General features: G+C 40.4%; 1 protein-coding gene across 1 annotated transcript; it reads right to left on the bottom strand.

Annotated features, from left to right (window-relative positions):
- Positions 1–7,138: 7,138 nt before the first annotated feature.
- Positions 7,139–11,969, bottom strand: HSPA5 (heat shock protein family A (Hsp70) member 5). The gene is made up of 9 exons (XM_074211581.1): positions 11,870–11,969; positions 11,485–11,710; positions 10,813–11,044; positions 10,074–10,211; positions 9,792–9,904; positions 9,314–9,704; positions 8,958–9,195; positions 8,562–8,729; positions 7,139–7,882 (listed from the first exon to the last, which is right to left on the bottom strand). Exons 2-9 carry the CDS (start codon positions 11,616–11,618, stop codon positions 7,323–7,325), a joined length of 1,974 nt encoding a protein of 657 aa, XP_074067682.1. The 5' UTR covers positions 11,619–11,710; positions 11,870–11,969; the 3' UTR covers positions 7,139–7,322.
- Positions 11,970–13,091: the final 1,122 nt, after the last annotated feature.

The raw sequence follows: 13,091 nt of genomic DNA, 5'->3' as shown, positions 1-13,091 counted from the left end.
TCATTGATGGTCTAGTCATTAGTACAGTAATTTTATGGTGATGATCAACTTGTCTCAGTCATCTAAATCATCAGTACAGCAATATTTGTCAATGAAGTTTTGACAGTGGGGCAAAGCTAACCTGTAACTTGATGGTCAATGCTACTTAGCTCTGCAACCATACTCCCCCTGGAACCCAAAGACTTTGGTTTCCTGGAAGTTGCCTGGTGGATCAAGAGAATAATGCCACCAGATTGCTAGATGGCATTGTTTATGGTCAGAACTATGATGGTATTGTCTTTGAAATTCTGACTTTCAAAAAAAAATGAAAATTAAAAATTAAAAAGAAACTGACTTTCATTACCATAATATTGCAAATTTGTTGCCAAATATACCATATTGTTGGTCTGCCCACCATTACTGCAATGCCATGGTATTTTGATTACATGGGAGGGACCACATAAGACTAACGTCTTTCTACTGTATCCAGACTATCACCAATAGTCCTGTTTCCTATGCTAACTAACCAGAGGGTGTGAACAGTTCTGGAAGAGAAAGTGAGAAGGATGTCATTGCACAAAATTCCCCTCACTTTAATCAATGTATGTCCATGTCATGCCTTCATTCAATTGATGTCATGGTCTTCTTTGATTACAAAGGATAACAATCATCACCCCACATCTTGCACATCAATTGAGGTTTGCCTTTAGACAATTTAGATTTCAGAAACAAGGATGGTTTAGCTCAAAGAATAGTGGAATCAGAAAATCTTATTTCAAATTTTGACTGGACTGCTTACTGCATGACCTTAGGAAGTCATTCAATCTCTCTTGGAAAAATGAAAAGGTTAGCCTAGATGATCTTTAAGACTCCTTCATGCTCTTGACTCCTACTTCATAAACATAAGAACCTACAATTAGTACCTATTGATAATCACATTACATATAAATGACCTCGCTTTCTTTTTTTAAGAAAGATTGTTTATTTTGTTTTACATTTTTCCCCCTTTTCTTGCTTCCCTCCCCCCCCACACACAGAAGGCAGTCTGTTAGTCTTTACATTGTTTCCATAGTATGCATTGATGTAAGTTAAATGCGATGAGAGAGAAATCATATATTTTAGGATTTTTTTTTTTTGCAAGGCAGTGGGGTTAAGTGGCTTGCCCAAGACCACATGGCTAGGTAATTATTAAATGTCTGAGGTAGCATTTGAACGCAGGTACTCCTGACTCCAGGGCTGAGAAATCATATCTTTAAGGAAGAAAAATAAAGTATAAGAGATAGCAAAATTACATAATAAGTTTTTTTCCCCTAAATTGAAGGTAATAGTGTTTGGTCTTTGTTCAAACTCCACAATTCTTTCTCTGGATACAGATGGTATTCTCCATCGCAGATAGCCCAAAATTGTCTTCCTCACTTTCAACTCCCTAGTTCTACTCTCATCTTCCTAATCTTAGTATTCCCAATACCAACTTTTTGCTTCAAGAATTCTTCATAGTCAGGTGAACCTAAGTTCAGATCCAGCCCCAGACACTAACTTTGTGATCCTGGGCAAGTCACTTAATCCTGATTGTCTCCTTAAAAAAAAATTATTTATATTCAACATTTATTGAGTGTATACTGTATACACCACACAGACACAAGTCCTACCTTCACTGTCTAGTAGAAGGATAAGACATCAGCACTGATAACTATAACATGCCATAAGTTAAGAAAGGTACATAAAAAAGTGGTATGTGAATGTCAAGGGGAAAATTCATTAAGGAGTATTAAGGAATCAAGTAAGCTTCAAGAGCTAACATTTGGATTGGGATTAAATAATTTAAAATTTTGGTTAAAGAGAAACTGGGAGCATTGACGATGTAGGGACAATATGTGAACATGTGAACAATAGCAGGGCTAGGAAGATGGTAGATTCTAGAGATGAAAATTGCCCATTTTACCTGAAACATGGAGTATGGAGGGAATTGTGGAGGACCTTGGATGCCAGGCAAAGAAATCAAACTTGAGGCTTTAGAATATTTTTGAGCAGAAGAATGACACAAATAGATTTATTTGTAAAATAATGGCAAGATATGAAGGATGGATTGGTAGAAGCAATGAGTGATCATAGAAATATCTGATCACTATTAGGAAGCTACTGGACAGGTGACTATGAGGTTGGTGGCAGTAATTGACAGTGTAATTGACAGGAATTGATAACTGATTTACACATGAGAGGTGAAGGAAGGAAAATAAGTTCAGGCTTATGAACATGGAAGACGATTAATGGTGCTATTGCAGATAATAATCAACAAGTATTTGTAAGGACTTTACTTTGTGGCAAGCATTAAATTCTTACTATGTGACAAATGCTAGAGGAAATATGAATATAAATAAGGGAAAAGTTTCCTGCCCTTGGGAACTTAATGAAGGGAGACAACATGCATATATCATAGGTATTTACAAAAGATACAAGATAATTTGAAGGTAAATTGAGGCTGTAGTAGCTGGGAGCAGGAAAAGGCTTCATGCAGGTTCACTTAACTCTTTTAAAAATTTTTTTCCAATTACCCATATAGTTTTCAACAACATTCATTATAAGATTTTTGAGTTCCATATTTTTCTGCCTTCCTCCTGTTCCTCTCTCCTCCCTATGATAGTGAGTAGTCTGATAGAGGTTATATATTTACAACTATGTTAAACATATTTCCAAATTAGTCATATCATGAAAGAAGAATCAGAACAAAAGGGAAAAAATCTTAAGAAAAAAACAAAAAAATTTTAAAAATTCACATGATTCTTGAAGCAAGGTAGGAAGTCTAAGAGGCAGAGATGTAAGGACAGGAGCAGCATATTTAGGCGAGAAAGATAATGAACTCAATTTACAGCATATCAAGTCTAAGGGACCAGGGGATGTCCATACGAAGATAACACCCCCTTAAATAGATGGAGAAACTGAGGCCCAGAGAAGTTAAATTATTTTCCCAAGATCACACAGATAAGTAGCAGTTGGAATTTGAATCCTGAAGCTCTCACTAAATTAATCTATTTTTTACAGTTACACACTGCCTCATCAGTTTGGGGGGGGGGCGCGGTGTGAGTGGTTTTTTTTTCCAAGTCAATTATGTATCTGGAGCTTAGATAATCCCTTCTCTGAATTCCTATAGTTCATATCAAAGCACAAAGAGTTCTATATTTGTTTAAATGTAGTCTCTAAGCATTTAACTTTATTTTCATAAGAAGACTCTCTTTGCTAAACAGAAATGCTTCACTCAAAGTGGAGTTTCACTTATGTGCATTTTTTTTATTTAGGTTTTTGCAAGACAAATGGGGTTAAGTGGCTTGCCCAAGGCCACACAGCTAGGTAATTATTAAGTGTCTGAGGTCAGATTTGAACTCAGGTACTCCTGACTCCAGGGCTGGTGCTCTATCCACTGTGCCACCTAGCTGCCCCTACTTATGTGCATTTTTTTAAAAAAAAATCTCTGTACATAATTTACCTCCCTAACCCCAAACCACATTCTCTTTGCAGTGAAAGTTCTTTGAGTTGTTTGGTATCTCATTTCTATAATCTGAGTTTAGTACAGGATGCTGGGTATGATGGGCACTATAGCTGGATAATCATTTTTAAATATCTATTTTGTGCAAGACATTGGAGTAGACCTTAAAGATATAAATGAAGACCAGTCCCTGCCCTCAAAGAGCTTACATACTATTTGAAGATACAGTTTTAATAAGTCTAATTTGAAGAGGAAGAGAATGTTAATAACTGAGAGAGATCAGGAAAGGCTTTCCTTTTCTTTTTTTGCATGGGTAGGGATCCCACCTGAACTGAGGCCTGAAGGAAACTGGAGATTTTGAAGTGACTGTGAAGAAACATTTTAGGACAATCTATACTTAGAAATAAGGTCAAGATATGTTGACTGTGAAAAAGAGCTACTGGGTCAATTTGACTAGGGAATAGTATGAAAGAGAATAATAAATATCTGAAAAGATGAGCTAGTGTCAAGATTGTGAAGATATCAAATATCATCCTGAGAAGGTTATATTTTATCCTAGAGGCAATAAGGAAATCACTGAAGATTCTTTGAGAAGGAAAGTGACAATCTATATATAGAGAGCAGGGGTAAAATATGCATGGCTTTTTTTTTCTGGAAACATGAACTGGTGCCAAGGGAAGTGAGCAGAACCAGAACATTGTATACATTGACAGCAACATTGTGTTGATCAACTATGATATTTTGTTTCTCTCAGGAGTTCAATGATCAAAGACAATTCTAAAAAAATTGACAGAAAATGCTATCACATTTAGAGAAAAACTATGGAGCATGAATGCAGATCAAAGCACACTATTTTACCTTTTTAAAATGTTTTGCTTTTTTTCTTTTCCCTTTTGTCTGATTTTTTCACAACATGACTAATATTGTGAAATGTTTGACTTGTACATAATCTATGTAAAGGAGAGGAGAAATAGAAAAATATGGAACTCAAATCTTGCAAAATATGAATATTGAAAGCTATCTTTACATGTAATTGGAAAAATAAAACAAAAATACAAAAAAAAAGATAAGCCTTTTTCTTGGGGAGATTATATTGGCAATTGTGTACATAAAAAGAAGGGAGACTAAAAGCTCCTCTAAATTAGCTTAGTGCAATAATAAAGGTAATTTCAGAGTGAGAATAGGATTAAGATAATGTGCACATAACATTGACAAGATTTGGCATGTGCCAGGATATAGGGAGCAAGGTAGAGGGAAGAGTCAAGGATGATATAATCTGAGGCTCTTAATTTGGGTGACCTAGAAGGATGGTGTTAATAGAATTAAAAAAATTTAGAGCAGAAATGGCTTGAGATGGAGATGCCAAGTGTGTTTGAATGTTTGATGTAGAATTTGAATGTTTAAGTCATTTAGAGTATTGTTGCTGCTACAGATTTGAATTGAAATATATATATATATTTATTTATTTATTTATTTATTTTGGTTTTTACAAGGCAATGGGATTAAGTGGCTTGCCCAAGGCCACACAGCTAGGTAATTATTAAGCCTCTGAGGTCGGATTTGAACTCAGATACTCCTGACTCCAAGGCTGATGTTCTAACCACTACACCACCTAGCTGCCCCCTGAATTGAAAATATTAACTAGCAAACAGCCAATCTATAGTTTTAAGGTTTTTTAAAAATAAGACTTGACCAGAATAACCTGAAAAGTTGCATACGGAAAAAAGTAAGGAACTTAAGCTTTGAAAAAAAAATTTTTTTTTAAGATTTCTGCAAGGCAATGGGGTTAAGTGGCTTGCCCAAGGCCACACAACTAAGTAATAATTATTAAGTGTCTGAGGTCAGATTTGAACTCAGGTACTCCTGACTCCAAGGCCAGTGCTCTATCCACTGCGCCACCCAGCCACCCCTAGCTTTGAAAAATTTAATGTGAATTCTCACTCCAACTTGTTAGGGAGACCAGCTAGAGAGGTTCCTGCCTCTAAAATTTCCTAGCTATTTGAGCAGAGGGAACTCAAGATTTCTCCTATACCTATAAAATGGGGAATAACTATATTATCTTCCTCAAGGTTAAAGTGGATCTTATTTGTACTTAATAGGCAAAGTAATAGAAATTCATAAGCCTTAAGACAACGCCTTTGTTTAAAAACTTTGAAAACTGCACAACTATATCCAGAAGACCAGATCACTTCAATTTCAGATGTTATCTATCTTGCCTTGGTCATACACAAATACTAAAGACTGCAGTCTTCTGAGTATTTTCTGAAATAACTTACCTTTGCTCAGCATTCCTTCATAAAACTAAGCCACTAATCTCAGATTCAGTGTCATTCAATCCTTTCCACCACCAAGTGTCATAAAAGATTTGTACCAGATAAATATTAAACACTTTAAGAGTGAGGTAATTTGTTATCATTTTCAAAGGTGCTATGACAGTAAAAATAACTATGGACCACAGATCTATAGAGTTGTGATCTATGCTCGGCTGTTAACCATCATATCCTTCTGGTATATTGTTTTCCTTCTTTAAGAGAAATTACATAGTTGCTCTTTAAAGTCCCTTCTAAAATAAGATCTAACAAGTTATAACATTGAACATATGCCCATGTCTAATGTTAGTAGACAGGCTCCTTTTGAAAAAAATCTCTGAAAAAAGGGCTTAAAGCCTTCATTGACAGCAATCTAAAAGATACTCAGCTTCCCCACTTTCTTATCAGTTCCTCAATATATAACTGTTTCTTTCTATACTATATCTGGCTTTCCTAAAGCAAGATTCCTTAACCTTGTTTTTTATCATGAACTCCTTTCACAGTATGTTAAGTCTATGGACCCCCTTTTCTCTGAATGCTTATAAATGAACACACACACACATACAAACACACAATTACAAAAGGAAACCAAAGTGCATTGAGAATAAAGATGTAATTTTTTTTCTCCCGAGTTCATTTTTCAAGATTAAGAATCCCTGGGGGTGGCTAGGTGGCGCAGTGGATGGAGCACCGGCACTGGAGTCAGGAGTACCTGAGTTCTAATCTCAGACACTTAATTACCTAGCTGTGTGGCCTTGGGCAAGCCACTTAATCCCACTGCCTTGCAAAAACAAAACAAAAGATTAAGAATCCTTGTTCCAATGGATAACTGAAACCACTATTACCAAATGGAAATAAAAAGTATCAAATAAAGAGTATTAAATCAGTTTCTAGCTCATTTGAAAGGACAATTTAATGGAACAAAAAATATTGGCCTCAAATTCAGAAAACCTGTTTTATTACTTCTGTCACTGGATAGTTTGTAAGGGAATTTGGACAAGGTCCTAAAGCAGCCCTTAGTGTAATCAACTTCTAACTAAGCTTAAAAACTAAAAGCTTCATAATTTAGAACTCATTTTATAAAAGAAGAAAGGAGCAAGTAATCTTTTACTGTTCATAAGATTATTTGTAAATTAAAAATGTTACAGAAATCAATTTTTAAAAGTCACTAAAACCAATGTGTAAATAACAAACATTTATTGGTATCACTTAATGGTAGAAAAAAAGTTCTACACCAAAATGCACATGACCCAATTGTTAAATAGAACATTTCCAAGGTGAACACATTTCCCAACCAAGGTTTCTTTCCCCCTTCCCCCCTTTAAGCCAATTCTAGTCCCTTATTCCTTTCTCCTTCAAACCATCCCCCCCCCCCCCCCCAATGAGTAACTGCTAACAAAAGCAGCAAACAGCCACTTGGGCTATAGCATTTTCAACTCCACTCCACGGTGAAGATTCCAATTACATTCGAGATTGAGTTCTCTCCATTTTCTCCTAACAAAAAGTTCCTGAGTCCAGTATTTACAATATTACAATACACACACAAGTGGTGTCTACAACTCATCTTTTTCTCCTGTTTCTTCACTCCCTGGGGGAGGCCCTGCACCACCATAAAGCTTGCTAACAATAGGCTGGACAATCTCTTCAAGTTCCTTCTTTTTTGCTTTGAAATCTTCAATCTCTGCATCTTGGTGACTCTCAAGCCACTCAATCTTTTCTTCTACTGCTTTTTCCACAATCTCCTTGTCTTCAGAGGAGAGCTTTCCACCCAGTTTTTCTTTATCACCAATCTGGTTCTTTAGTGAGTAGGCATAACTCTCCAGCTCATTCCTGCTATCAATACGCTCCTTAAGCTTCTTGTCCTCCTCTGCAAACTTCTCTGCATCATTTACCATCCTCTCAATCTCTTCTGGTGTGAGGCGGTTTTGGTCATTGGTGATTGTGATCTTGTTCTTGTTCCCGGTGCCTTTGTCCTCAGCTGTGACCCGAAGAATACCATTCACATCTATTTCAAAGGTGACTTCAATCTGAGGGACCCCACGAGGAGCAGGAGGAATTCCGGTTAGGTCAAATGTTCCCAGGAGGTGATTATCCTTTGTCAGAGGTCGCTCACCTACAAAGACATTCCATCATTACTTACAATGCTGCCAGGACAGAAATTGATACAGGCTACAGAAGAACATCGCATTTAACTTTTAAATCACATAATCTAGATTAATCCCTAATTCCTCCTACCACATTCCTCACAAATTATTAAGTGATAACTAGTTCAACAAATTTAAACAGATAAGGATACTAAGAAGTCTGAAGTTATAACAAGCCTATGCTAATCAAAATAACCACATCTGTGACTCAAACCCAAATCTTCCAACTTAATATTTTATCATAACATTATCTTTAGAGTTAGTAAAAGTAGTATAATCAAAACCAAATGGTTTTTGTTTCTGCATAAACAAAATGCTGAGTTTAATATATTATTTTTAAAAGTTATTAACAAAAGATGCTAGGTATGGCTTCAATAGGAAGGAAATGAGGCAGGAACTGAGAAAAGTAAGCTTTTGTATTACTTTGGATTAGTATGCCCTTTTTTTCCAATGAATGAAAATAAAAGAGCAGCAACATTCTATTTTTCAAAGCCTGAGATGGTAAGCAAAGTTAGGAGACAGCCATCTACATCCCAGCTGGGGTCATAGGGAAGTAGTTTTCTTTAGTCTCAGTTTTTCATCTTTAAATACAGTTCTATTCTAAGGAAAACATATGATAAAGTATTATTTTATATTAAAATATATTACCTTCATAGACTTTGATAGTGACAGTTGGCTGATTATCAGAAGCAGTAGAAAAGATCTGGGATTTCTTGGTGGGTACAACAGTATTTCTTGGGATCAATTTGGTCATGACACCACCAACAGTTTCAATGCCAAGTGTGAGAGGACATACATCAAGGAGCACCAGATCGCCTATAAGATGAATTAATTCATTAGTACAGTCCTTTAATGGACAAACAAAATAATACATATGCACCATATAATTATATTAACATTGTGGACTACTTCTAATCTATCTCAATATTCTTACATCAAATCTGGGTTTAAATTAGTTTAAATTAGTTCTTGATAATGGCCTCAAAGAGAAGATGTTGGGAATTCTACTAAAATCCTTTTGGACTTATTGACATGTTGACCTACCAGTATCTTGGTCACCAGACAACACACCAGCCTGGACAGCAGCACCATAAGCAACAGCTTCATCTGGATTGATGCCCCGGGATGGCTCTTTGCCATTGAAAAATTCTTTCACTAACAGCTGTATTTTAGGGATACGAGTAGAGCCCCCAACAAGAACAATTTCATCAATATCAGACTTCTTCAAGTCTGAATCTTCTAGTACTTTCTGAACAGGCTTCATAGTAGATCGGAACAAATCCTAAAAGAGAACCAATTACAGATAATCACTTGGATGCCTTTATCATACCATAATTAACAGAATTTAAAACCCATTATCCCACCATAGTTCACAATGCCATGCATTCCTATAAACCTACCATGTTTAGCTCCTCAAACTTGGCACGAGTAAGTGTCTCAGAGAAGTCTTCCCCTTCAAAGAAAGATTCAATTTCAATTCTAGCCTGATGTTGAGAAGACAAGGCCCGTTTAGCCTTCTCAACCTCCCGTCGAAGTTTCTGCACAGCTCTGTTGTCTTTCCTCACATCTTTTCCAGTTTTCTTTTTGTACAACTTAATAAAGTGTTCCATTACTCGTTGATCAAAGTCTTCTCCACCCAGATGAGTGTCACCATTTGTGGCCACTACTTCAAATACTCCATTGTCAATGGTGAGCAAGGACACATCGAAGGTGCCACCACCCAGATCAAATACAAGGATGTTTTTCTCTCCCTCTCTCTTGTCTAAACCATAAGCAATGGCAGCTGCAGTACTGGTGAGAAAAGAACAAGGCTAGGTCAGATTAAGACTTCCCCCTATTTCCAAAACATTTTATATCTTCCAGATTATCAATACTTACGGTTCATTGATGATCCTCATAACATTAAGACCAGCAATAGTACCAGCATCTTTGGTTGCTTGGCGCTGGGCATCATTGAAATAAGCAGGAACAGTAACAACTGCATGAGTAACCTACAACACAAAGTTATCTTTTAAATTTCAGTCCCAAATTGACTTTATCTACTCATAATTGTAGTTCTTAACTGAAATGCATATGAAAATTTTATCCTAGCCTAAGTTTCTGTTCTGGACCACAATGTCCAGGAAAGGAAATAGTATGTTAGAAGCTACTGTTTATTACCTTCTTGCCTAGATATGCTTCAGCTGTTTCCTTCATCTTAGTCAGGACCATGGCAGAAATTTCTTCAGGAGCAAATGTCTTTGTTTGTCCACCCCCAACATCCACCTGAATGTATGGTTTGGTCTTCTTTTCAACTACCTATAGCAAAAAAAATTAACATCTGTTAACTTACATAAAAATTAACTATTAACCACAGGCACAAGAATCTAATCTATTATGAAGATACTAAATTTTCTCCAAATAAGTTAATTCTGTATTGGTGTTTTAAATTACCTTCTAGATAACATGAGAACCTAGACTACCTTAATTTGCTCCCCAAGTTATATGCTATCCAAAGTCATACAGGTTTCTACTGAATTAAATATACTTTCTAAGAATTTTGGTGATTTTAATCAATTATTAAAAAAACAATACTCATGATCATATTCTAAAAGAGCTCCTTTGTAATAATATAGTTGAACCAAAACTATTGCCTCACAAAGAGCTTATGTTCTTCCTGGACTTAAATTTTACTAGAACACTGCTTGTTTAAGTACTCTTTAAGAGTTCTAATGATTTAAACCATTTTAAATTATCACAGAACTACCTCTAAGATCTTTAAAACAAGGTAACATTAAACAAAAACCAAGTAAGATTCAGGAAGAAGGTACTTGCTTAAATCACGTTTTAAAAAATCAAAGTTAAATAGCATCTGAGGTTCAGATATCCACATCTAACTCACAAGAAGAGAAAAACAGACCTTGAAAGGCAGGTATTTAATGTCTTGCTGTACTGATGGGTCATTCCACGTTCGGCCAATCAGCCTCTTAGCATCAAAGACTGTATTCTCTGGGTTCGAAGTGAGTTGGTTTTTGGCAGCATCACCAATGAGCCGCTCTCCTTCCGGCGTGAAGGCCACATAAGAAGGTGTGATTCGATTGCCCTGGTCATTGGCAATAATCTCCACCCGGCCGTTCTTAAATACACCAACACTGGAAAAAGGAACAAGCCAGAGAAAACAGATGAGCCCTGGATACAGTTGTTGAAAAAGGAGAGCAAACGTTGGGGGGGGGGGGAGAAACTTTTTCGCCTATGACCCTCCCCCCCCTGCTCTCGACCTTGAGAAATCAGGTTTCTGGCTAGAGCCCTGCCGGGGCCTGGGGGTGGGAAAGACTGCCCCCTCCCCGCCCGGATCCCGTCTCTGGCCTCCATCCCCAGCTGCAACAAAATCAGCCTCCCAAGACAGGACGGCCGGGAAGGGCCTAACAAAGGCAAGTGGAAATTTCCAGGCCGAACCCGGCCCACCACCAGGCTCAGGGTTCGGCTGTCGGAAGTTGGGGCCCGGCCAGATCCCCTGCTCCACTCCCCCATCCCCCACGCCGAACTCCGGGGGACTCGGCGAGGTAGCGGCAGAGGCGGCTGCTGTTCTTACCACGAGTAGGTGGTGCCCAGATCTATGCCCACCACGGTGCCCACGTCCTCCTTCTTGTCGTCCTCATCGGCCCGCGCGCCCGGGGCCGCCAGGAGCAGCAGGGCGGCCACCGCCGCCAAGAGCGAGCGCCTCATCCGGTCGGCCGGTCCGCCCGCTTCTCCGCGCTTCCGTCCGCCCCTCCGGCTCGGCCGGGAAGATTCCGTCGGCGGGGGAGGCAGTGGACAACCTGCGGAGGCACGGGCCGCGCTGGCTGAGGGAGGCCTCCGGGCGGAAGCTCCCCCAGGGCCCAGCAGGCCCAGGCGGCGGCGCGTCCGGGAGAGGCCCGGCCCGGTCCCCGTCCTCGCCTCCCCTTCCCCGGCCTAGGGCCCAAGGTCGCGGCGCTTACCTCGCACCGCTCGCTGGGAGGAAGTCCCAAAGGTACCGCACGTTCCCGCTCCGGCCGTTGGTCAAGTCTAGGCCCGAGCCGGCGCCGACTTCTCTTATATAACTACCCCCCAGCCCCGTCGTGGAGGCCTCCGATTGGCGGACCCTCCGCGCGTTGGACGGCGCTCATTGGCCCCAAATATCAAGCTGGCCACAGCCGATTCGAGGCGGCCGCAGCCGCAGCCTACGTCATCCCTTCGATCCGCCCCGAGGGTCCTATTGGTCTGACCTCACACCCGAGGCGACCAATCGAAGAGGCGCTTGGGCCCTGCGGAAGCATTCCACTGGCCTGGCCGCTGTCAATCGCCAGAATGTGGCGCGCGCCGGCTTCTCGCTTCCCCGGGCAGTTTCCGCTGGTTGCCGCCTCGGTCCCACCTTCTCCCTGGAACTTCCGAGGAGCCGGTGTGGGTGTCGCCTAGGAAGCGGCTTACCTGTCGGGGTGTTCCGCTCCCCGCCCCCTCCAGCATCCCCTTCCCTCTCCTCGCCCACCCCGAGCCTCACTTCTGCGCCGCGCTCTCCTTGGGCGGCTTGGCGGTGCTACCGCGCCAACGCGTTGCCATTTCCACCGCCTCCCTCCCAGCAGCGTGGGGACTCAACGAAAAGTGGGGAGCCGGAATGTACCCCACCTAGAATCAACACCTTTTCGTGTTAGAAATGGGGGGAACCGAGCCCCAGGGAGGGCAAGGATCTTGCTTGTGCCGACGCGGCAGATGGCATCTCCGGAGTCGTCTGCGCGGGCCGGGCCGCACCAATGGACGCTTGTCCCAGACGGGCTGGGACCCGCTCCGAGGACTTGTAGGCTTTCACAGTTGGGAAGTGCTTGGCAAGGCAGTCAATCCAGCGCCCACCTGAACGGGATCCCTTCTGCAATATTGCAAAGGCTTTTTGCCCTGGGAACAGAGAACCTAAACCTGAAGCTGCACAGCTCTAAGCGTTCTAATTCTTAGATTTGTCCAATTTCTAGCCATTACTCCTAAGTCTGGGGGTCGAGGGGGATAACTAATCCCTCTTCCATGTGTTACTCAGTTGTTTCAGTCATGTATAGCTCTTTATAACCCCCATTTCTTTGACAGAGATACTGGAGCAGTTTGCCATTTCGTTCTCATTTTACAACCAGGGAACTGAGACAAACAGGGTCATACAGCTGAATTTGAATTCAGGTCTTCCTGTTCTGTGTCCACTTC

Source organism: Macrotis lagotis, chromosome 1, assembly GCF_037893015.1.
Source record: "Macrotis lagotis isolate mMagLag1 chromosome 1, bilby.v1.9.chrom.fasta, whole genome shotgun sequence".
NCBI lineage: Eukaryota > Metazoa > Chordata > Mammalia > Peramelemorphia > Peramelidae > Macrotis > Macrotis lagotis.
This window is presented reverse-complemented; position numbering and strand designations above follow the sequence as displayed.

Excerpts from the sequence above, each read along its gene's own strand:
- HSPA5 (XM_074211581.1), bottom strand. The coding sequence starts at position 11,618 with ATGAGGCGCTCGCTCTTGGCGGCGGTGGCCGCCCTGCTGCTCCTGGCG. Across the intron at positions 11,045-11,484 it reads CTGGGCACCACCTACTCGTG|TGTTGGTGTATTTAAGAACG; the intron begins GTAAGAACAGCA and ends TCCTTTTTCCAG. Across the intron at positions 9,705-9,791 it reads ATGAGGATCATCAATGAACC|TACTGCAGCTGCCATTGCTT; the intron begins GTAAGTATTGAT and ends TTTTCTCACCAG.